Raw genomic sequence first — 22,121 nt, 5'->3', positions numbered from 1 at the left:
TCAACAATGGATTTAGGACTTTAAATCAACAGTACAAGAAAAATAGTTATCTCGCTCTCTCAATAGTTTGTATTTTTTCTCTTTTTTAATTCCTTCAGCAATTTGACTTTAGAACTTGTTATTGAACAGTTATTGATGTTGCCACAGTCAGTCAAATGGCTGTAACCTGTTCTTAATTTCTGTTTGTTACATTTTGTGTATGTTGTGTAATCTTTTTGGTGCTGTCTCTACATCTCTGTGGCTTCTGAGCTGCTTTTTGGGTCATGTTGATGGGCCCCCTCCTCTGGCCCCCTTTGGCCTCACTGTCCCTCAGCCCCAGTGTGCAGAGCTCCCCCCAATGCACTGCTTACAACACCTCTGCAGGCTTTTAACACACAACTTTTCTGTCTTCTTGTTTTGCAGTTCAGTCCTTCACCTTCACCCCTGCAGGTACTGATCATTTGTCCGTCCGTCCCTCCCCTCCTCACCTCCTGCCACAGGTCCCTCCCCTCCTCACCTCCTGCCCTCCTCACCTCCTCCCCTCCTCACCTCCTGCCACAGGTCCCTCCCCTCCTCACCTCCTCACCTCCTGCCACAGGTCCCTCTCCTCTCCTCTCCTGCCTACATTATATATGTTTGACAGACTCCAGGCCTTGCCCAATACAAATCAAATCCCTACCTTGAGGTGGCAAAACACCATATTTCACACCTGTTTTCCCGCTGGAGTAGATGGATAGAAATAGCTCCTGCCTAAATTCGTAAATGTTGTGGATTTTTAATTAGGCTGCATACAACTGTCCCTATCCCAGCTGAGTCATCAGCCTGGTTGTCATACTGTACTGTGTTGCTGTGTGTCTATGTATGGGTGTTTTGACCATCAATGTTTCGATGAACATCCGTCTGTCTGGTATCTCTGTTGCGTCTCTCCTCTTGATGGTAGTGGGTATTCCTCCTTAAGATGCTTGACTCCCCTCTTGATGTTCCTGTGAGATGTATGCATTGGGCGTGAAGGGGTCCTTCTCTTTCTACAGGTGTTGGTGTTGATTGGTAGTTATATGTGATTATGTTCCCCCTCTGAAATATCCTCAATGGCTACTTGTTTGTATTTTTGATGGTAGTTTTCTTTATCCCTCTTCCTAGTGTTAAGTTGCTCCTCTACTCTATATGTCCTGGACTAATATGTTAATTGCAGTTAGTTTGATAACTGTAACAATGTTATCCCTATATTGTAAAGCATTCACAGTACATGCTCTCCCAAAGTGGACATGACTGGCACTGGCATGTTGAGTAAGCGAGCAATCAGCCTCTGTCTCTCGATGGAATAAACTGTAAATACAGGAGAGAAAAGCCTCTGTCTGACCAGTGTACTCTCCTGGAGAGAGGGATGCGATGGAGAATGGAGGAGAACATAGTCCATTACAGATTAAATGAGTCCCTCAGACTGGGGTTCCTCTCTACTGGTCCAGTACCAGCAGTGTGACTGAGATAAGGCCAGTGCAGGGAGGCTGGCTGGGGGTTCTGGCTGGAGTCTTGCCACTCCAGTCAACACATCCTCTCTGTGATACACCCCCTGCTATAAGGACACAAGGCGAGACTCAAATGCAGACACAGGAAGCAGATGGTTGAGCTCCGATATGTATTAATCCAAGGGGTAGCAAGAGGTAGGTCAGGGACAGGTGAGAGTCCAAAACAGTACCAGACGAAACACAGGGATAACTACACCGGGGATAATAAGCGACACCTGGAGGGGGGTGGAGACAATCACAAGGACAGGTGAAACAGATCAGGGTGTGACACCTGCTTCTCTCCCCGATCTCCCTATTCTCACCTGGTGCTCTGGCCGCTGGGAGATAAGTGATCCTCTCAAACGTACTAGTGAAACTGAAGAGTGTATGTGTGTGTGTATTAGATTGTAAGCACACTGCACTGAGGCTAGAGGATCAGGGTGGTGTCCACTGGAAGATGACATTTGAGTCAAGGACTAAAAGGGGCGAACAGGACTGGTTTAGATAGATTTAATATGAAAATGATGGTGGTTGTATTTTAGTGGTGTGTCATTTTAGGGTGTTCGCTAGCTAGGAGCTAGGAGATGAGGTGATGCCCACACAGTGTCCTCCCGTCTGTCTCCTACAGTAAAGCAGTCATACAGGAGACTAAATCACGGGTGTGTGGAGGCACGCGGCCAGCAGGGAAGAAGATTTGATGGAATTTGTATATGCTGATTATGTCCTCCCCCCTTTAATGGTTATTAAAGGGGATTAATCTGTATTCATATTGGAGAAAGTGCTTATCTGGGCACAGCCACGTCAGGCTGGCTAACATTAAAGTCCTCCACAGCAGAGCAGAAATGTGTCTGAGCACAGATATGGACATCAGAGGCCTCCCCACGGCAGAGCACAGTATCAGCCTCCGTATTCCCTTCTCCCTCCTCTTCTTCTTCTCCTAGTAAATGGAGAGAGAGAGAAAGAGAATAGTTTATTGGTAGTGGAACAAAGAGAAGTAGCTATAGAGTAGTTGTCAAAGCTGAATGCAAATAAACCAGTGTGGTATGACTGAAGCAAAAGAACAGTAAAGGTTTAAGAAGGGAGTTCTTATTTTAATCATTATCCTGTGTTGTGGTTTGTTTTACTCTTATACTGCAACATGCTCATGTACCGTTCAAGAATGATTATGGTAAATATGTTTTGGTTGGTCAAACCTGTAGTGGTTGATGACACAGTAGAGAGGTTATCCTACCAGCAGCTCCTTTCTGTGTCACACCCAAGCCACTTCCTTCATTTAGAAAACCCCATCTCCTCTCCTCCTTTCTTCTTGTTTTCTCTGAGGACTTTATTTAGCCCGTGCCTGGGCTTGTCGGGAAATAAACCTGAGTGGGGGAGAGGAGAGAAGAAATGTTCAGCCCTCCTCCTCCCTTTAATCTCCATCTAGACAACAAATGAGCCAAAATACTATCAGCTCCTCAACTCAAGCAGGGTTCTCTTTTGTCCTTCTCCCCCTGTCATCTGCACAGGGTGATTTCCAAAACTCTGGGCTTCTTTACCTCTTTTCTTTCTATTTCCTGTGATCCATTGAAGTTTTACATTCTCAGTCTTCTGATGTATTCTTGTCATCATCCGTGTTGAGCAGAGATGAAACGGTCTCTTACTCTGAGCTGCTAAAGTTTTACTAGCTGCTGACAAAGACCCTTATTTAATATCTATAGATCACTGTAATGGAACAGGCCACATTATGGCTTCTGAGAGTCATGCTAGTCAGAGTACCCTGCTACTAGAGGGATCTGTAACTCACTCCCATCCAGCCCCCACACATCTAATTCTACCTGACTAATGAGCCCTCTGTCTTTTCTAATCATTTTTTTTTCTAATCACAAATCCGATAATAACTCAAACCAACATTCTTTTAAATCAAATTAGTTTCTGCTCTGATCAAGCATCTTGTCCTTGGGAGAAATACACTACGTGTCACTTTATGCAAACAAATGCAATCTGCTATCTTAGTCACAACATCTTTTTCAAATGTACATGATAAGAATGGACAATGTGAGGCCTCTGCATTCCGTAGTGAAGCCATCAATATCCAGCCAGCTGCAGAAGACATTGGGAGGACACATGAGTATGGGGTGTAGTGGTCTGATCGTTCACAAGGAGAATTCCTGATAATGATTGGGTGTTAAAATCATCAGTACCCTCTCTGATCAACTGGTATTAGTGTTGTTAATAGAGCCTTCATGTGGTCATCAATGTCATTGAAACTATGTGAAAACTCAACGTATTGCTTTGTCTTTTCTCTCGTCCTTTTTATGTCTTGGCCCCCCCTCTTTCCTCTCCTCCACTCTGACCCCAGTGACGTTCCAGCGTGTTGACGGAGGTCTGATGAGCAATGGAAGGTGAGTGTTCTACCCGTCAGTGTTCCATCAGGGACAGAGAGCCCTTCTCTCCACACGCAGAGCCGAACAACTCCACACCTATCATCAGTCTGCCAATCAAAACCCACAACATACACAACACATCACCTCTATTCTGAAGGGCTTTCAAACCAACTCCCTAACACCCAGCAACCCAGTCAAACATTATACTGTAACATTATGCTATAACATTATGCTATAACATTAGACTATAAGATTAGACTATAACATTAGACTATAACATTAGACTATAACATTAGACTATAACATTAGGCTATTCATCTCATTTTCAACAGAAATCTGGGCAGGGTCTGTTTTGGTTTTATTGTGGGGGTCTTCCGGTTAAGCACTTCAGGCCAATAATTCGCAGCTAGCTAGCTAACTCACTTGCTATCGCTTCTCACAACTCCCCAAACATGGATTCATACAAAACTGGCCTTTTTTGTTTGGTAAAGGGATGCCAAAATAACTGGCATGAACGGAGGCTGTTCATGGAGCAGGAGTGTTTTGGCTACCTGACTTTTGTGAGGAGTGAGTGCAGTTGTGAGGCGCCTTTTGATTTGCACCCACCACTAAGGACGATGGGTCTCTTCGGATTTGGCTCAAAGCATTGAACTTGAAGAAACTACCAAACCGGCTCTGTGTGTTCCAGTGGCTGTCAGTGCCATTTAAGATGATGAGCAGACCAAGAGGGTAGACTGTTTATCAAGTGCCACACTGAAAATCAAACCCAGAATCAAACTGAAAACACATTTGAAACCCTTAGACATGCCTCCTCAGCCTTCATCATGAGCATGGCCTTATTTATTATTTTAGCAATATTGGATGGCTCTTATTCATAGTCAATTGACCCAGGTCAATGTAACAGCAATAGGTTTAGGCTACTACATTGTACTCTAATTTTCCCTATACACATTGCTACAACGTAGCCTATGAATTAAAGTTTACAATGTAGATGCACACAGGTTGAGAGACAAATTCAAGGTGACAGACAGTGACACATGAACAGACAGTGACATTCAATACCACCTTGCAGACTCTAGCCTGCATCTAGCTGCTATAGGGTGTAATCATTAGACCAACAGTTGCAAACAAGATTTTCTATTGGACAAATTCAGGTATGTTTGTCCATGTATTGTTCCGTTTGCTTCCATTTAAGAAACATTTTCAACGGACTTGGCAGTATGAATACACCTCTGATCACGCATAAACACAGTTCACTTTCATAGCAGCCATGTGGTATTTCTTCTCGCATCTCTCCTCTTCTCACCTCTTCCCTTTGCTTGTGGACATCAGCTGTATGTGACCAGGTAAAAACAAACTTTCCAAGCCGCTACACACAGTCTACATCGTTGTCACCATATTTTTTAAATGTTTATTTTACCTTTATTTAACTAGGCAAGTCAGTTAAGAACAAATTATTATTTTCAATGACAGCCTAGGAACATTGGGTTAACTGCCTGTTCAGGGGCAGAACAACAGATTTGTACCTTGTCAGCTCGGGGGTTTGAACTTGCAACCTTCCGGGTACAAGTCCAACGCTCTAACCACTAGGCTACCCTGCTAGCTGACTGGGGCGGCAGGTACCCTAGTGGGGCGGCAGGTACCCTTGTGGGGCGACAGGTACCCTAGTGGGGCGGCAGGTAGTGGTTAGAGCTTTGGGCCAGTAACCAAAGGTTGCTGGATTGAATCCCCGAGCTGACAAGGTAAAAAGATGTTGTTCTGCCAATGAACAAGGCAGTTAACCCATTGTTCCCCGGTAGGCCATCACTGTAAACTGACTTGCCTAGTTAAAAAAAGGTTAAATAGATATTTTTGTTATGAATAACGTGTTGGTAAACCTGCTACAATCATGCAGTAATGTTACAGTGTACAGTCAGTAAGCAGTTACACCGGCGGGCCACGGTGGCAATAAATTATAATTGAATACCGAAAGCTTACCTTGACTTGGAAGAGTTACAGTGTTGTGTTGGAAAGGCATAGCCAGCTGGCTAACATAGCATCGCTCCGAGCAGGGTGTTTCAGCAGGCTGAACTAGCTAACTGCATTTGTGTGAAACTGAAAGTGGAAAAAATGACTGTCTCTTTTTTCTCCTTAATTTTGGAAGAAATGTATTTGTTCAACTAGTGTCTTTCTCTCTCTTTGAGTCAACCACTCACCACGTTTTATACACTGCTGTGCTAGCCAGCTGTAGCTTATGCTTTCAGTGCTAGATTAATTATCTGATCCTTTGATTGGCTGGACAACATGCCAGTTCATGCTGCAAGAACTCTGATAGGCTGGAGGACATACTCTGGAAGTTGTCAAAATTACTGTGCAAGTCTATGGAAATGGGTGAGAACCATGAGCCTCCTCGGTTTTGTATTGAGGTCAACGTACCCAGAGGAGGACGGAAGCTAGCTGTCCTCCAGCTACACCATGGTGCTACCTTACACAGTGTTGTTGAGGTGACTGTAGGCCTTTGCAAATTCGTCTGTTTTAATCAATTATTTGGTGACATGATTATATTTAGTATAGTTTTATCTAAAACTGATAGCTTTTTAAATGTTTTACAATTAAAACATTTATGAAATTCACTGAGGAGGATGGTCCTCCCCTTCCTCCTCTGAGGAGCCTCAGACTGTTCTTATCACTTTGTGGACAAGAGGCCGACTGAAGACCATCCTTTCCCTGAGAAGTGGCTGGGCTATGATGCTCCAGTACAGAACATCTCATCAGGACATCAACAGTGTGCCAATGCCACCGCAGCGTAAAGATGCTGGTACTCAATGGGAGGTTCCAGAACTTACTGATCACAGCTATGTGTCAAGAGAACCAGTCAACAAGCCCACCTGCTACAAACAAACCCAATGTGGTGGTGCAGAGCCATTGACCCAAACCATTCTGAAGAATGACACTAGCTCAGTGTTGTATACTGGCCTTTCACTTACTGTTTTCTTTGACCATGTAGCATTTCTGCAGAAATTCTACCAGGTTTACTTCAAAATGCATTTCACGGATAAAATACCGTTAACCTTGATGAAGCTGAAGCTGAATCTACTCCAGGGTGATTGTCACGGTTGTCATAAGAACGGGACCAAGGCGAAGTGAAACTAAAGCAAAACAATATAAAAAATAAATGAACAACTAAAGCTGACTACGTGGTGCACAGACACAAACACAAAACAATATCCCACAAACACAGGTGGGAGAAATATTTACTTAAATATGATCCCCAATTAGAGACAACGATTACCAGCTGCCTCTAATTGGGAATCATACAAAACACCAACATAGAAAATATAAACTAGAACACAACAAAGAAATGATAAACTAGAATACCCCCTAGTCATGCCCTGACCTACTACACCATAGAGAAACAAATGCTCTCTATGGTCAGGGCATGACAGTGATCTTGCGGAATGCTTTGCTGTGTCCCAGGGAGTAGTGAGCAGAATCCTTTCCTACTCGATTGACACAATGGAGGAGCACATGAGGATCTACATTCCATGGCTTCCGAGGGAGACGAACGAGAACACAATGCCTCAGTGCAACACCACTTGCATCATCGACTGCTCTGAAAATACTCTTCAGAAAGCACAAAATCTCCATTCCAGATGGGAGTCATACAGCCACTATTATTCGAGCAAAACTCTGCAGCAGTGCTTTTTATAGTCCCGTTATAGTCCCGTACCCCTTCAAACATTCAACCTCCAGCTGCGTACCCCCTCTAGCACCAGGGTCAGCTGTACCTCCTCTAGCACCAGGGTCAGCTGTACCCCCTCTAGCACCAGGGTCAGCTGTACCCCCTCTAGCACCAGGGTCAGTCAGCACACTCTCAAATGTTGTTTTTTGCCATCATTGTAAGCCTGCCACACTCACACTATACGATACATTTAGTAAACATAAGAATGAGTGTGAGTTTTTGTCACAACCTGACTCGTGGGAAGTGACAAAGATATCTTATTTAGCCATCTTACATACACAACTTTATTTGTTAATAAACATTGTGAATAATTCACCACAGGTTAATGAGAAGGGTGTGCTTTAAAGGATGTTCATAGCTCTGCAATGTTTGGTTGTATTGGAGGGAGTCTCAGTCTTAAATAATTTTCCTCACACACAGTCTGTGCCTGTATTTAGTTTTCATGCTAGTGAGGGCCGAGAATCCACTCTCACATAGGTATGTGGTTGCAAAGTGCAGCAGTGTCTTAAAACATTCTTAGGGATAGCCCACTTTTTTACAATTTGTGCCTAAATGACATACCCAAATCTAACTGCCTGTAGCTCAGGCCCTGAAGCAAGGATATGCGTATTCTTGGTACCATTTCAAAGGAAACACTTTCAAGTTTGCGGAAATGTGAATTGAATATAGGAGAATATAACACAATAGATCTGGTAGAAGAAAATACAAAGAAAAAAAACAACTGGTATTTTTCTACCACGATCTTTGAAATGCAAGAGAAATGTCATAGTTCTAGCCATCACTCTGGTTGTAAATTTCCGATATTGTCCACAAGATGGGAGCAGTGTATGTGCAAAGTTTAAGGTAGATAACTTGAAAAATGAGTGAACAATAATACATGTGGTGTCAAGTCCACAGGTACATTTGGGCAAATCGTGAAGGAAACATTCGCATTCATATTCCATTTTTCATACGAACGTGATTTGACTCGTTAAAACAATGTTTAGGGTGAGGTTTTCACATATTCCTTTCTTTGCAAATTGAACGAGTGGAAATACAAAATCGATCGCACGTGCTATTTGGACCTTTTTATGACATGAAAAAGGATTTTATCTAACAAAACGACACTTCATGTTATCTCTGGGACCCTTTGGATGATAAATCAGAGCAAGATTTCAGAATGTAAGTACACATTTCACCTTCAGAGATGAATTTATCAAACCTATCATTGTGAAAAAAGTGTTTTGTTGTTAGGTTCTCCCCTCAAACAAGAACATGGCATTTTTTTGCATTAATAACTACTGTAAATTGGACAGTGCAGTTATATTAACAATAATTTAAGCTTTCAGCTGATATTAGACACTTATATGTACCAACATTTGTTGTTTCTCTAAAATCTGTGAACTTGATATAACGCGCTGCATGATTTACAACTGTCCTGTTGATGGAACGCCGATCCTTAAGAAGCGCTATTTGCCAAGGCAAAGAGCGCAGCCCAATCCAGAAATCTGTCAGTGGCTTTTGATTAAATTACATTTTCACAGAATCGCTTGATGCAATTTCGAGGAGGCTTTCTTGTTCAGATATCGGTACGTGTACTGGAGGCAGGGCATGAAAGGGATAACGAATCCAGTTGTGTTTGTCATTCGTTTCGGGAAGTACCTGCGTAATTCTGCACCCAAATCACTCATGTGCTTCGCTATATCACATTTGACATTGTCCGTAAGCTTGAGTTCATTTGCACACAAAAATCATACAATGATGTAAAGGCCGGTGTGCTGTCCTTGTTAATGCAGAGAGAGAAGAGCTCCAACTTTTTAATCATAGCCTCAATTTTGTCCCGCACATTGAATATAGTTGCAGAGTCCCTGTAATCCTAGATTCAGATCATTCAGGTGAGAAAAACATCATCCAGGTAGGGCAGTCATATGAGAAACTCGTCATCATGCAAGCGGTCAGACAAGTGAAAATAATGCTCAGTAAAGAAAACGTTAAGCTCGTCTCTATTAAAAAAAACGCATCAATACTTTGCCCCTTGATAACCAGCGCACTTCTGTATGTTGTAAAATCATTACATGGTTACTGCCCATATCATTGCATAGTGCAGAAAATACACGAGAGTTCAGGGTTAACAAAGTTAACCATTTTCATTGTAGTGTCCAAAACGTCTTTCAAGCTGTCAGGCATTCCCTTGGCAGCGGGAGCCTCTTGGTGGATGTTGCAGTGTACCCAAGTGGCGTCAGGAGCAACTGCTTGCACGCACGTTACCACTCTACCATGTCTCCCTGTCTTGGCTTTTGTGCCATCAGTACAGATACCAACACATCTTGACCATCAAACTCTATTTGATGTCACAAAGCTGTTCAGTACTTTAAAAATATAATTTCCTGTTGTCCTGGTTTCCAGAAGAGGATGTCTTCCTTAATTGACCCCTCATTAACATAATGGGCATATACCAGGAGCTGTGCCAGGCCCCCCACGTCTGTTGACTCATCCAGCTGCAACACATATCATTCACTGGCTTGTATGCAAAGCAGTAATTGTTTCAAACATCTCCTGCCATGTCACTGATGCATCGTGATACTGTGTTGTTTGATGAAGACATTGTCTGTATAGGTTTCACATTTCACATTCTTAAAATAAAGTGGTGATCCTAACTGACCTAAAACAGATTTTTACTAGGATTAAATGTCAGGAATTGTGAAAAACTGAGTTTAAATGTACTTGGCTAAGGTGTATGTAAACTTTTGACTTCAACTGTATATATAGTTTCCTATTTAATCTGAATAATTTTAATGTTCATACATTTTAAATATACTGTAGCTTTGCCTGTTCCTGATAATTACAGGCATCCAATCGGTGCTGTTGTCATGCCTTCTTCAATCTATTTAAACATTTTAAAAATCAACATCAAAATGTCTCTTGCAGACCAAGAGGGTAGACTGTTTATCAAGTGCCACACTGAAAATCAAACCCAGAATCAAACTGAAAACACATTTGAAACCCTTAGACATGCCTCCTCAGCCTTCATTTCAAAATGTTAAGTATCAAAGAAAATGTCAAGTCAGTGGAATTTCATAGTGTTTTCATTAACACCATAATTTGCCAAGTGCAAGATGAGTTATGGTATGCTTAGGTAAGTTCATGAAGTGCCATATGAAAATTAAGAGCCATACAAGGTACAATTAAAATATTAATAAATCATAAGGAGTTATCTGTAGGCATTAGATAAACATGTATGAAGAGAGCTGTACGAGGCAAGACAAAAAAAAACGCCAATTAAGAGTAATGCATAGATAATAAGGTAGAGCTGACAGAGAGAGCTTTACAAGGCACAACTATTTCAAAACACAAGTTATTAGGCCTGAGCCTTGATACCACATAGATGAACATATTTAGAGCACAGTTAGTCTACCTGACTGGAACTCGTCTACTCTCCTTGGCAGCATATGTGTGAAATAAAATGCCTTCAGTTTAGGGATAACATCAGCACAGAACTTCACATCAAAAGTCACATCAATAACAACCTGCTCGGATGGACCCTAGATCAGCAGTTTGCATCTCTCCAGTCCTGTGCAGAGCATGCCCATTTGCATCTGCATGTAGTACCCACGGGTTCCATTAGGTTTCCGCTGAGGAACCCCATCCGCCAGCTTCACATCAGTGAGTTTGCCAGAGAACAGTTCAGTCAGAGACTCACACTTCTTACTCAGAACAGGACATTTGATTTCTAGAAGTTCTTGAGAGTTTAACACTCCGTCTGGGCTTCCAGAAAGACATGTCTCCTTGACACTCACTACTGTGCCTCTACTCTCCAGCCATGTGTAGGCCACCTGCTCATTCTCCTTGCCATATGTGGTTGCTGAGTTCCCATGGAACCGGGGGGAGAAATGCTCCCGCACAAAGTTGTCGAGATATGTTGAGATGCGCACAGGAACCTTCTTTGCTGAGCTAGCAGTGGTGGGAATTTTACAAGCGTCATACCACGATTGGGAGGCACTCTGTGGATTAGTGAAGTCCTCCAAGCTGGCTCATTTATACTCCTCCAGCTTAACATAAATGTCATAAAATGACAAGCGTTTCTGACACTGCATGGTTCATGCCGTGTTCACCATGAGGCTGATGTAGCTGTGCTGCTGCGGTTGGAACTTGATGACTGTTTGGTTTAGCTTTGATGTACTTGTGCAGAAAGCTCCCTACTCGAACCTTGGCCCCTTCTAAACTCTTCTTAAGTGCATTGTGGGAGTGGTACGCAGGATTTGGATGTAGAGATGGAGATGTGGCCGGGGTGCTGTCAGAGAACTCTTCACTTTGTTTGTGATGTTTGAAACAGATCTCACTAAACCTTTTTGGAGATCAATTCTGCTGTGTCGCAGAGTTCCATTGACAATGTTAATCTGTACAGAACACCCCTGTCAATCCTCCATACACAGCATTCTGCACCGCCAACAAAACACTACTGTTAGAATAGTCAATTACAGTACAGCACACTAGTTTACATAATATGGTATTCACAGTTTACTATTTTACAGTTTCCTTTTAACTAGTAGGTCTAGGTTGTGTTGGTCATTTCCTATTTGCTTGTAAAACTCACCATGATTCTGTACCTACCCCATTGCCATTCGAGATTAGGCTGATATACTACACAATGAGTCGCTGAAACCAAGAATCACGTGGGCATGCTGTACTAGTTAACATTATCAGTTCTGGTCAGTGATATGGTATCATCACAATTAGCCAGCTAGCTAAGTAACTAGCTAACATCAAACATATCAGTCATAAAAAGGTTATGATAAAGTTCTGATAAAGAAAAAGCCAGCTAGCTAGCTACCTTCCATAGTATTGGAGCTTAATGACTACAAGACTTCCCCTGCCTTACAACACAAGAACACCCTGCAGTCTCCACCGTGCTGACTGAAGATACAAGAATCCAGGCAGAATGATGGTGTGTTTCGCTTTGACTTGGCTGGACATCTGCTTTGAGGAACACCAGGTTGTCATCCTCAAGACAATGAATAAGCAAGCGTCTAACTTTGCCGCTGTGGAGGTATTTATATTCATCTGTACTTTTGTATCTCCTCATCTCTGACCCATCCACACCGAGAGACAAAATGAAATAATTGACAATGTCTTTGTTGGCGATATGTGGCCATTTTTTATTTCGTCCTCCCACTCTTGAATAATCCATGGATGTGGCACAGACTTGCTATTTGACTTTGAAAGATGTTTCTTGGTATTTTGAGATAGCTAGCTAACGTGCGCAAAACGGAAAGAAGGCCACAAAGGAAGACCTCCATGTAACAGAACGTTCTGACATCGTTTTGTTTCCGCGTTACTAACCCTTGTGTGGTGTTCATCTTTTTGTTATTCACCCAATGTTCACGGGTCTGATGGACCCACAATATTATTGGGTTTTTAAAACAATACAGCCATAACAATTTGCGTAAAAATAATTAATACATAGATGTTGACTTATATCAATTACAAGCAATATAGACATATATGGTTAAAATGTGCCATTTACCTCTGCTAGATCACATTTATCAATAAAAGCACTATTCTTCTTTTTAATAAAATGTGATTTTTGTCATCAAAAATCTATTAGAATCATGACATGGGTGGAATTAATCAAGTTTATCTTGAACAAATATAAATGAAATAAGGTTTTCAGGTGTTCATCACTATTGATGTTTTTTGCTTTGAACTGAACAAATTGGAAGGACAAATTTGACATTCTGTATTTAATGGAAATGATAAATGAGCCGCAACTAACAGAGTTTTACTGTGTGTGTGTTGCAAATGTATTTATTGCACTTGATGCATGTGTACTCTGTCTTCCTGTCCTTCATGGGTCCACACACATCATAGTGCTTCTTTCTTGTTGCTACCGGCTTCAATATAGAATGAGGAAAACACTTAGTTCAGGAATTTTACTAACATCTCACTCACATATATAGTTAGAGCAGGCCAAGGTAGGAGAGTCAGACATACACACATGCAACAACATCACTCACATGTGCTTCCGGTATTGGAGTTGTTGGTTCTGTGAGTCGGGCGGATGGGGCACCAACATCCACTTCCTGAATCCTCCTCAGGATGGCTGCAGAAGCTGGGGTCCAATGTTGCCTCCTCTGGATTGGAGGTCTTACCAGTGCCTTACCCAGCTCCATAGAGAAAGAGCCGTCTCCTCTGGAGCTTCCCTCTGTTCCAATATGGGTTCAATGCCATCCAGATGACAAACGCGTTGTACGCCGAGCTGTCCAAGATCTTGAAGAATATCACAAGTGGCCAGCGAAGGATTCTTCTTTGCCAGCTGTAGCCAGTCAACGGCTTGTCTAAGTCATCACAGGCACCCCATACAGCCTGCTCGGCCCTGGTTGAGTAACCGCTGCACCCCACACAGCCTGCTCGGCCCTGGTTGAGTAACCGCTGCACCCCACACAGCCTGCTCGGCCCTGGTTGAGTAACCGCTGCACCCCACACAGCCTGCTCGGCCCTGGTTGAGTAACCGCTGCACCCCACACAGCCTGCTCGGCCCTGGTTGAGTAACCGCTGCACCCCACACAGCCTGCTCGGCCCTGGTTGAGTAACCGCTGCACCCCACACAGCCTGCTCGGCCCTGGTTGAGTAACCGCTGCACCCCACACAGCCTGCTCGGCCCTGGTTGAGTAACCGCTGCACCCCACACAGCCTGCTCGGCCCTGGTTGAGTAACCGCTGCACCCCACACAGCCTGCTCGGCCCTGGTTGAGTAACCGCTGCACCCCACACAGCCTGCTCTGCCCTGGTTGAGTAACCGCTGCACCCCACACAGCCTGCTCGGCCCTGGTTGAGTAACCGCTGCACCCCACACAGCCTGCTCGGCCCTGGTTGAGTAACCGCTGCACCCCACACAGCCTGCTCGGCCCTGGTTGAGTAACCGCTGCACCCCACACAGCCTGCTCGGCCCTGGTTGAGTAACCTGCTGCCCACCCCACACAGCCTGCTCGGCCCTGGTTGAGTAAGCCTGCCGCTGCACCCCACACAGCCTGCTCGGCCCTGGTTGAGTGCACCCCACACAGCCTGCTCGGCCCTGCCGCTGCACCCCACACAGCCTGCTCGGCCCTGCTTGAGTAACCGCTGCACGCCACACAGCCTGCTCTGCCCTGGTTGAGTAACCGCTGCACCCCACACAGCCTGCTCGGCCCTGGTTGAGTAACCGCTGCACCCCACACAGCCTGCTCGGCCCTGGTTGAGTAACCGCTGCACCCCACACAGCCTGCTCGGCCCTGCCTGCTCGGCCCTGGAGTAACCGCTGCACCCCACACAGCCTGCTCTGCCCTGGTTGAGTAACCGCTGCACCCCACACAGCCTGCTCGGCCCTGGTTGAGCTGCACCCCACACAGCCTGCTCGGCCCTGGTTGAGTAACCGCTGCACCCACACAGCCCGCTGCACCCCACACAGCCTGCTCGGCCCTGGTTGAGTAAGCCTGCTCGGCCCCGCTGCACCCCACACAGCCTGCTCTGCCCTGGTTGAGTAACCGCTGCACCCCACACAGCCTGCTCGGCCCTGGTTGAGTAACCGCTGCACCCCACACAGCCTGCTCGGCCCTGGTTGAGTAACCGCTGCACCCCACACAGCCTGCTCGGCCCTGGTTGAGTAACCGCTGCACCCCACACAGCCTGCTCGACCCTGGTTGCATCCTTATCACATTGGCAGCCATGCGGCATGGCTCATTTCTTGGGCAAGAAAACCATTTCTCCTCCTGCAGGCTGCTGATGAGCTGGTTGCTAACGGGCTGGTCCTGGGGCTGGCTGAGGGTCAATCTCATCCTCTTCTTCCAACTCAATGTCAGACTCTGAATTGAAAGAGACATGATCCTCATCTTCCAAAGTTGAAGACGCTCCTTCAACACTTGCTTCTCTCTCTGCAAAAATTATTTATAAGGCCCTCTGAGCAGAGATTATTTTTGTGGTGTTCGGGTCCACTGTAATATAAATGTGTAGGGGGGTGCATAGTGGGCACTCAATGAAAATGTGTTATTTTATATGTTTTTATCAGAAAATGAGCCAAGGCCAATGAATCTCAGGTTGAAAAAATAATTCCTTTTATCATGTTTATTTTAGTAAACATCGAAAAATGGTCCCACAGACCCGAACACCACACAAGTGTTAAATAAGGTGAATGAGATTAGACTATAACATTAGGCTCAATCTCAATGGTATTATTATCAACAACCTGCATCTAAAGCTGTGCTGTCCTCTATCCAGGGCTTTACACATCTTCACTATAGTGCCCTTGGCTCATCTTCATAAAATATGCATTATGTCTTCACTGCACTGAGCAAGCCTGCTCTAACGCTGATAGATGACTGATGGATCTATAGATAACTGATAGGCCCTACCTGCGTGTTTACGTCGCACACAGACCTGTGTGCAAACATACATTCCTAACACATCTCCGTTCACACATCAATAGACAGACTCATAAATCTCCTCAACAGAATTAGCAGAAACAATTTAAGCAGAGAGTGCTTTTATTTTATCATTTATCTTCCCCTGCCGGCAACCCAGAAGCCCCCTGGAGTGATAAATTTGCCTGTCACTTTGCCAAGGCGACTGGGATCCGAGCACATGTAATAATGTACAAATAATTACCCAGTGGAGAGGTGTGGAGGTACCTCTGCTGCACCCCACACAGCCTGCTCGCCCTGTGTGTGTGTGTGTGTGTGTGTGTGTGTGTGTGTGTGGGGGGGGGGGGTTACTCAATGACACCAGTTACTGAGCCTTTGTAGGGATTCAGGAGGCTCCCTAGAGGAGCCAGGGCTTCTGTCTGTCTACTGATCTATCACACCTGAGTAAATAAGTAAATCCACACAGAGCTCACACACTTCGTCTGACATTCTAAACTAGAATCACACTCAGTATGTTTGTCTGAGTGTGTTTTTCCACTATTTAGTCTACTTTGTGTATCTGTATGTGAGTTAGTTTTTCTGTTTGTGTGTATATTGTCTGTGTGTTTATGTGTGTGCCTGTGTTTGTGTGTGTGTGTGTGTGTGTGTGTGTGTGTGTGTGTGTGTGTGTGTGTGTGTGTGTGTGTGTGTGTGTGTGTGTGTGTGTGTGTGTGTGTGTGTGTGTGTGTGTGTGTGTGTGTGTGTGTGTGTGTATAGTGTGTATAGTGTGTATAGTGAGCAAGCCTGCTCTAACGCTGATAGATGTTAAACAGTTAAACAGCCACCACTAACATTGAGTGGCTGCTGCCAACACACTGTCATTGACACTGACTTAACTCCAGCCACTTTAATAATGGGAATTGATGGGAAATGATGTAAATATATCACTAGCCACTTTAAACAATGCTACCTTATATAATGTTACTTACCCTACATTATTCATCTCATATGCATACGTATATACTGTACTCTACATCATCGACTGCATCCTTATGTAATACATGTATCACTAGCCACTTTAACTATGCCACTTTGTTTACTTTGTCTACATACTCATCTCATATGTATATACTGTACTCGATACCATCTACTGTATGCTGCTCTGTACCATCACTCATTCATATATCCTTATGTACATATTCTTTATCCCCTTACACTGTGTATAAGACAGTAGTTTTGGAATTGTTAGTTAGATTACTTGTTGGTTATCACTGCATTGTCGGAACTAGAAGCACAAGCATTTCGCTACACTCGCATTAACATCTGCTAACCATGTGTATGTGACAAATAAAATGTGACTTGATTTTATTTGATTTGATTTGATTTATAGTGTGTGTATAGTGTATGTAGTGTGTGTAGTGTGTATAGTGTGGATAGTGTGTATCGTGTGGATAGTGTGGATAGTGTGTATAGTGTGGATAGTGTGGATAGTGTGTATAGTATGGATAGTGTGTATAGTGTGGATAGTGTGTATAGTATGGATAGTGTGTATAGTGTGTGTATAGCATGTGGATAGTGTGTGTAGTGTGTGTAGTGTGGATAGTGTGTATCGTGTGGATAGTGTGGATAGTGTGTATAGTGTGTATAGTGTGGATAGTGTGGATAGTGTGTATAGTATGGATAGTGTGTATAGTGTGTGTATAGCATGTGGATAGTGTGTGTAGTGTGTGTAGTGTGGATAGTGTGTATCGTGTGGATAGTGTGGATAGTGTGTATAGTGTGGATAGTGTGGATAGTGTGTATAGTGTGTATAGTGTGTATAGTGTGTATAGTGTGGATAGTGTGTATAGTGTGTATAATGTGGATAGTGTGTATAGTGTGTATAGTGTGGATAGTGTGTATAGTGTGTATAGTGTGGATAGTGTGTATAGTGTGTATAGTGTGGATAGTGTGTATAGTGTGGATAGTGTGGATAGTGTGTATAGTGTGAATCGTGTGGATAGTGTGGATAGTGTGTGTAGTGTGTATAGTGTGTATAGTGTGGATAGTGTGTATAGTGTGAATAGTGTGGATAGTGTGGATAGTGTGGATAGTGTGGATAGTGTGTATAGTGTGTATAGTGTGGATAGTGTGTATAGTGTGTATAGTGTGAATAGTGTGTATAGTGTGGATAGTGTGTATAGTGTGGATAGTGTGGATAGTGTGGATAGTGTGGATAGTGTGTATAGTGTGTATAGTGTGAATAGTGTGGATAGTGTGTATAGTGTGTATAGTGTGTATAGTGTGGATAGTGTGTATAGTGTGGATAGTGTGTATAGTGTAGATAGTGTGGATAGTGTGGATAGTGTGTATAGTGTGGATAGTGTGGATAGTGTGTATAGTGTGGATAGTGTGGATAGTGTGGATAGTGTGTATAGTGTGTATAGTGTGTATAGTGTGGATAGTGTGTATAGTGTGGGTAGTGTGAATAGTGTGGATAGTGTGTATAGTATAGTGTGGATAGTGTGTATAGTGTGGGTAGTGTGAATAGTATGGATAGTGTGTATAGTGTGTATAGCATGTGGATAGTGTGTGTAGTGTGATAGTGTGGATAGTGTGTATAGTGTGGATAGTGTGGATAGTGTGTATAGTGTGGATAGTGTGTATAGTGTGTATAGTGTGAATAGTGTGTATAGTGTGGATAGTGTGTATAGTGTGGATAGTGTGTATAGTGTGGATAGTGTGGATAGTGTGGATAGTGTGTATAGTGTGTATAGTGTGAATAGTGTGGATAGTGTGTATAGTGTGTATAGTGTGTATAGTGTGGATAGTGTGTATAGTGTGGATAGTGTGTATAGTGTGGATAGTGTGGATAGTGTGGATAGTGTGTATAGTGTGGATAGTGTGGATAGTGTGTATAGTGTGGATAGTGTGGATAGTGTGGATAGTGTGTATAGTGTGTATAGTGTGTATAGTGTGGATAGTGTATAGTGTGGGTGTGTGAATAGTGTGGATAGTGTGGATAGTGTGTATAGTGTGGATAGTGTGTATAGTGTGGGTAGTGTGAATAGTATGGATAGTGTGTATAGTGTGTATAGCATGTGGATAGTGTGTGTATAGTGTGGATAGTGTGTATAGTGTGGAGTGTGGATGTGTGTATAGTGTGGATAGTGTGGATAGTGTGTATAGTGTGTATAGTGTGTATAGTGTGTATAGTGTGTATAGTGTGTATAATGTGGATAGTGTGTATAGTGTGTATAGTGTGGATAGTGTGGATAGTGTGTATAGTGTGTATAGTGTGGATAGTGTGTATAGTGTGTATAGTGTGTATAGTGTGGATAGTGTGTATAGTGTGGTAGTGTGGATAGTGTGTATAGTGTGAATCGTGTGGATAGTGTGGATAGTGTGTGTAGTGTGTATAGTGTGTATAGTGTGGATAGTGTGTATAGTGTGAATAGTGTGGATAGTGTGGATAGTGTGGATAGTGTGGATAGTGTGTATAGTGTGTATAGTGGATAGTGTGTATAGTGTGTGAATAGTGTGTATAGTGTGGATAGTGTGGATAGTGTGGATAGTGTGTATAGTGTGGATAGTGTGGATAGTGTGGATAGTGTGTATAGTGTGTGTGAATAGTGTGGATAGTGTGTATAGTGTGGATAGTGTGTATAGTGTGGATAGTGTGTATAGTGTGGATAGTGTGGATAGTGTGGATAGTGTGTATAGTGTGGATAGTGTGGATAGTGTGTATAGTGTGGATAGTGTGGATAGTGTGGATAGTGTGTATAGTGTGTATAGTGTGTATAGTGTGGATAGTGTGTATAGTGTGGATAGTGTGTATAGTGTGGATAGTGTGTATAGTGTGTATAGTGTGTATAGTGTGGATAGTGTGTATAGTGTGTATAGTGTGTGGATAGTGTGTATAGTGTGTATAGTGTGTATAGTGTGGATAGTGTGGATAGTGTGTATAGTGTGTATAGTGTGTATAGTGTGGATAGTGTGAATAGTGTGGATAGTGTGTATAGTGTGTATAGTGTGTATAGTGTGGATAGTGTGTATAGTGTGTATAGTGTGGATAGTGTGTATAGTGTGTATAGTGTGGATAGTGTGGATAGTGTGTATAGTGTGGATAGTGTGGATAGTGTGTATAGTGTGGATAGTGTGTATAGTGTGGATAGTGTGGATAGTGTGTATAGTGTGTATAGTGTGTATAGTGTGATAGTGTGTATAGTGTGTATAGTGTGGATAGTGTGGATAGTGTGGATAGTGTGTATAGTGTGTATAGTGTGTATAGTGTGGATAGTGTGTATAGTGTGGATAGTGTGGATAGTGTGTATAGTGTGTATAGTGTGTATAGTTTGTATAGTGTGTATAGTGTGTATAGTGTGGATAGTGTGTATAGTGTGTATAGTGTGTATAGTGTGTATAGTGTGTATAGTGTGTATAGTGTGTATAGTGTGGATAGTGTGGATAGTGTGTATAGTGTGTATAGTGTGTATAGTGTGTATAGTGTGGATAGTGTGTATAGTGTGGATAGTGTGGATAGTGTGTATAGTGTGGATAGTGTGGATAGTGTGGATAGTGTGTATAGTGTGGATAGTGTGTATAGTGTGGATAGTGTGTATAGTGTGGATAGTGTGGATAGTGTGTATAGTGTGTATAGTGTGGATAGTGTGGATAGTGTGTATAGTGTGTATAGTGTGTGTAGTATGTGTAGTGTGTATAGTGTGTATAGTGTGGATAGTGTGGATAGTGTGGATAGTGTGTATAGTGTGTATAGTGTGGATAGTGTGTATAGTGTGGATAGTGTGTATAGTGTGTATAGTGTGGATAGTGTGTATAGTGTGTGGATAGTGTGGATAGTGTGTATAGTGTGTATAGTGTGGATAGTGTGTGTAGTGTGTATAGTGTGGATAGTGTGTATAGTGTGTATAGTGTGTATAGTGTGTATAGTGTGTATAGTGTGGATAGTGTGTATAGTGTGTATAGTGTGTATAGTGTGATAGTGTGTATAGTGTGGTTAGTGTGTATAGTGTGTGTAGTGTATAGTGTGTATAGTGTGTATAGATGTGGATAGTGTGGATAGTGTGGATAGTGTGTAGTGGATAGTGTGTATAGTGTGTATAGTGTGTATAGTGTGGATAGTGTGGATAGTGTGGATAGTGTGTATAGTGTGTGTGTATAGTGTGTATAGTGTGTATAGTGGATGTGTGGATAGTGTGGATAGTGTGTATAGTGTGTGTGGTATAGTGTGGATAGTGTGTATAGTGTGGTATAGTGTGGATAGTGTGTGTAGTGTGTATAGTGTGGATAGTGTGTATAGTGTGGATAGTGTGGATAGTGTGTATAGTGTGGATAGTGTGGATAGTGTGTGTAGTGTGTATAGTGTGTATAGTGTGTATAGTGTGGATAGTGTGGATAGTGTGTATAGTGTGGATAGTGTGTATAGTGTGTATAGTGTGTATAGTGTGGATAGTGTGGATAGTGTGGTTAGTGTGTATAGTGTGTGTAGTGTGTATAGTGTGTATAGTGTGTATAGTGTGGATAGTGTGTATAGTGTGGATAGTGTGTATAGTGTGTATTTCTGCGAGAGCCGCTACAAGCACTCAAAGAATTAACCACGCCACTTGCCATGTCTTTTCTCATCTATTTTTTGCTGTAGTGTTTTTCCTTCAATTTTCCACATAAGTGGTTCTGATTCTCACCCCGGCGGATGGGATTGGAGGGGTCTGTATCTGTGGCACTATATTTGCTATAGCTTAAGTCAGTGGGGGAGACATTTCTACACAGCACCAGAGTGGTAGGACATAGTAGGGGAGACATTTCTACACAGCACCAGAGTGGTAGGACATAGTAGGGGAGACATTTCTACACAGCACCAGAGTGGTAGGACATAGTAGGGGAGACATTTCTACACAGCACCAGAGTGGTAGGACATAGTAGGGGAGACATTTCTACACAGCACCAGAATGGTAGGACATAGTAGGGGAGACATTTCTACACAGCACCAGAGTGGTAGGACATAGTAGGGGAGACATTTCTACACAGCACCAGAGTGGTAGGACATAGTAGGGGAGACATTTCTACACAGCACCAGATTGGTAGGATGCACTAAGTCGGGAGCGAGCTCTGCTTCTACAGTAGCAGAAAACCTTGATCCTGGTCACTGTGGTCACATCAAAGCCCTAATCCTGGTCACTGTGGTAACATCAAAGCCCTGATCCTGG

At 43.1% G+C, this 22,121-nt stretch overlaps 1 protein-coding gene across 6 annotated transcripts in view; it reads left to right on the top strand.

Moving 5' to 3' along the window:
- The window catches only part of robo2 (roundabout, axon guidance receptor, homolog 2 (Drosophila)), a 705,158-nt gene that overhangs the window by 626,169 nt on the left and 56,868 nt on the right, over nt 1-22,121 (top strand). For 4 of the 6 annotated variants that reach the window (XM_052468004.1, XM_052468005.1, XM_052468001.1 and 1 more), the window contains exons 18-19: nt 403-429; nt 3,823-3,865. In XM_052468004.1, coding sequence (XP_052323964.1) covers nt 403-429; nt 3,823-3,865 — 70 coding nt within the window. The remainder of the gene's footprint in view (nt 1-402; nt 430-3,822; nt 3,866-22,121) is intronic. The other 2 variants (XM_052468006.1, XM_052468002.1) reach the window with 1 other exon arrangement.

The sequence above is a fragment of the Oncorhynchus keta genome, chromosome 18 (assembly GCF_023373465.1).
Source record: "Oncorhynchus keta strain PuntledgeMale-10-30-2019 chromosome 18, Oket_V2, whole genome shotgun sequence".
Taxonomy (NCBI): Eukaryota; Metazoa; Chordata; class Actinopteri; order Salmoniformes; family Salmonidae; genus Oncorhynchus; species Oncorhynchus keta.
Note: the sequence above shows the minus strand (reverse complement) of the source record. Positions and strands in the feature narration are given on the sequence as shown.